The sequence below is a fragment of the Cephus cinctus genome, unplaced genomic scaffold, assembly GCF_000341935.2.
Source record: "Cephus cinctus unplaced genomic scaffold, Ccin1 Ccin1_scaffold0188, whole genome shotgun sequence".
Taxonomy (NCBI): domain Eukaryota; kingdom Metazoa; phylum Arthropoda; class Insecta; order Hymenoptera; family Cephidae; genus Cephus; species Cephus cinctus.
Genome location: NW_014332910.1, coordinates 36,235 through 39,653, shown reverse-complemented (window position 1 = coordinate 39,653; position 3,419 = coordinate 36,235). Strand labels below are relative to the sequence as shown.

Genomic DNA, 3,419 nt, shown 5'->3' with positions numbered 1-3,419 from the left:
CAGCGAAGTGAAAATCCCTGCAGGTGTACGGCAGCGTCGAATAACAACATGCAGCGGAATACGCTTAATGCTTTATAAATTATTGAGAAGATATGGGGTGATGAAGGTGTAGGAAACAAAACAAAACAGTTTTTTTAAATAAAAATATATTATACACATTTTGCAAGAAACATCAAGCGTACAGTTTTATTACGAAAAAAGACCCTATGCATGGCTGTTCTGGTCCTCCATGGTGCTCCGCACGAAGGAAAGGTACTCGTGATTATAGAGGGACAGCAGCTCCAACAATAATTGATTAAGCGCCGGTGACCACAGGCCTTTCTTCTCCAGAACCAACCGAAGATCGCCCAATATGTTGTCCCTGGAGGAGGTGTCATCTCCGCGACGGTCGAGTTCCGCAATCAGCGTGTCTTTACAGTTGTTAGCACTGTCGGTAATCTCGCGTAGTCTGGTTATTTGAAAGGTTACGCAGCGTAGAACCCTCTGGAGATTGAGTTAGTACACCCTCTTCATCACAACCGTAGGTGTGTATGTCCTAGCTCTTTTAACACCCAAGCCATCGTTGTCCGTAGACACCGGCATTGCCGGTTTGATAATAATTGCCCGCTCACCGTATGAGTACGTGAAGGCTAGCTCATGAGTGGGCATGAGAATAGGAGTGTTAAAAGCCTCGGGTACCTCCTTGATGTTATCCTCGGCGGTAAAGAATTTGTCGATGACTGGGAAGTGGTCGGTGATGATGGCCCATTCGGTAGGTTCAAACTCCACGCCGGAATAATCTTGATTAACAATGCGTATCACAGGTGATAAGCTTCCCGAACGATTTAAAGAGAAGCCGGTGATCACTTGTTTCGAAATGATCGGTTTAGACCGTACACAATGGAGAGCAGTACTTGCTTCTTGTACATGATTGTAGTAAATGCTATTGTACGATCGGTGCGATGGTCTGAGCAGTACTGTGTAAGGCGATATCTAAAAAGCAGGTCATCGAAATATCGTCGAACATATCCCCCCACCATCATAGCCATACCCCGTTTTCATAGGATGCAGCGAACAAAGAGCCTATGGCCATGATAGAGTATACTGCTGATACCGCAGGATGTATCAAAGATGACGAGATGCTGATACGAGATGCTGATGCAACCTCGAACGGTGTACGTCAGAAGATCGCTGCAGCTCCCAACGCAACACCTCTATACCGTTTTTTTCCGTATTATGGATACGCCGTATTTCGTGATCGACGAACGATCGACCAATAATACATAATTTATTTTACGATTAAAACGTTTCTATCCGATTTTCCACGAATAACGATCCTATAAGAAAATCGTGACATTTTTTGCTGATTCAGCTGTATCGTATAGTATTTGAAATTATCGTATTAGCTTTGAAATTAATATCGCCGCGGCTGTAAGACGTCCGCGGACTAGACGTACCCTGTTTTAGTTCGTATCACGACGTCTTGGCAGTTAGTCTGATCACTTACAGCAATCACCAGCTCTACGCAAAGAAAAAAAAAATGTCATCCTTGGGAAATATTCGCGATTGTATCCTCGATTTCGTCAAGACACGTCGCTTCAATACACCTAGAAGGCGTGGTGTCGCGAGTTAAGATATTTCGGTTTTCGCACGTTAACGCGTGGATTGAAAAGTGTCTTTACCCATTGTACTCTGCGTGTGCTAGCCAGGGGTCATGAAAGAGGATATTTCAAAAACGATCTGTACATACTTTCGTTAGCCGTAGCATGTATCAGTAAACGCGGAGTGCGCGATAGCCACATCACCAGGGCCATTATAACTGATCATCGATTCCACGAAGGTATGTATCTGCCACTTACCAGTAATAACTCCTACATAATTTTCCTTCGTTAGCCGTAGCATGTATCGGTAAACGCGGAGTGCGCGATAGCCACATCACCAGGGCCATTATAACTGATCATCGATTCCACGAAGGTATGTATCTGCCACTTACCAGTAATAACTCCTACATAATTTTCCTTTTTAAAAAAAAAAAATAAATAAATCAATTTTACAAGAATTGACGCGCTTTCACAACGAGGTCGCCCCCGAGGAGGAGGAGCAGTTGCTCTTAGGGTGCCTCGATCATATAGAGGAGGTTTACCCGGAGTCCAGCACTAGCACGGCGACGGTGATGCAAAGTGCTAACGGTAAACATACTTTTTTTAAAAAACTTTTTTTTTAAATAAATCAAGAATTGACGCGCTTTCACCACGAAGTCGCCCCCGAGGAGCAGGAGCAGTTGCTCTTAGGGTGCCTTGATCATATAGAGGAGGTTTACCCGGAGCCCAGCACCAGCACGGTGACGGTGATGCAAAGTACTAACGGTAAAACATACTTTTTTAAAAAAAAAAAGATTACGTCTATTTTACGTTTTATTAAAAAAAAATTGGAGGTCCATCAACAGCGCTGGACGTGCAGGTGATGGAGGAGGAGGAGGAAGAAGAAGAAGAAGAGGGTGAAGAATCGCTTCACAATACGTGGGGTATGTGTTAAACAGTATCGGAGACAAAAAGAGAAAAAAACAATGCGATCTTCTTCATAATTTTTTTACAGATGAAATCATGTCGATAGCATCGGCCGCTAGCGATCTCAGTGTCTACGGCGATGATGATGATGACCGCTCCACCATGTCCAGCGTTTCTAACGAGCGCTATCAATGTAATAATTATAAATTGACAGACACCGTTGAAAACTCATCTGTGTGAAAATAAAAAGTAAAAAAAGATGTAGGTCCGTTGGAGGCTGCTGGCTACGATAACGACATTGCACCGGACAACGCACGGCCTCCGCAGGAGCACGACGACGCTGAAGAACCGGTGCTATGGGTTCGTAGGAACGGCGTGTACGAGGTAGCGGATGCCGACGAAGCGGCCGATGCATTGGCGGGGCGCGATGGGGCTCCGAGCGCAGTGGCTACCCTCGAGGAAGGTAACGTAGAAAGAAATATTCTTTAACATTTAAAGTCCTCTTTGTCAAAACTGCTAACTTTAAAAATGTAGGGGATGATGATGATAAAAACCTGTTAGACGCTGTATTCTCATACCTCGGGTCGATGTTTAATCCTCGAGAGGAATGAGAAGTCAGTATGAGCCGAATACTCTTTCTTTTTTTGTTTAATAAAAAAAAATAATAAAAAAACTCCTTTTCCAAACGCTAGATGCGGTGGATGTGGACACACAGTACCAGACTGGCGGGGGACCCCTTCTTCGGTCGCAGAGTTGTGTCGACGAAGACGCCCACAACGAGGGAGCCAGCGATAACGACGTGTTACCACCAGCGTATAGGTTTACCGTACAAGCCGAAACGACGCGTCGCATAAATCGGTTTCGATTAGACGTACGCGAAATAACAATGGCTATCCGGCAGCCACCCCGAGATCCTGATACGAATATGGTATT

General features: G+C 44.7%; 1 protein-coding gene across 1 annotated transcript in view; it reads left to right on the top strand.

Moving 5' to 3' along the window:
- The first annotated feature begins 2,486 nt into the window (after nucleotides 1-2,486).
- Nucleotides 2,487-3,419, top strand: part of LOC112493902 — a 5,811-nt gene continuing 4,878 nt past the window's right edge. The window contains exons 1-3 of the mRNA XM_025081837.1: nucleotides 2,487-2,679; nucleotides 2,746-2,949; nucleotides 3,179-3,414. Coding sequence (XP_024937605.1) covers nucleotides 2,583-2,679; nucleotides 2,746-2,949; nucleotides 3,179-3,414 — 537 coding nt within the window. The 5' untranslated portion in view covers nucleotides 2,487-2,582. The remainder of the gene's footprint in view (nucleotides 2,680-2,745; nucleotides 2,950-3,178; nucleotides 3,415-3,419) is intronic.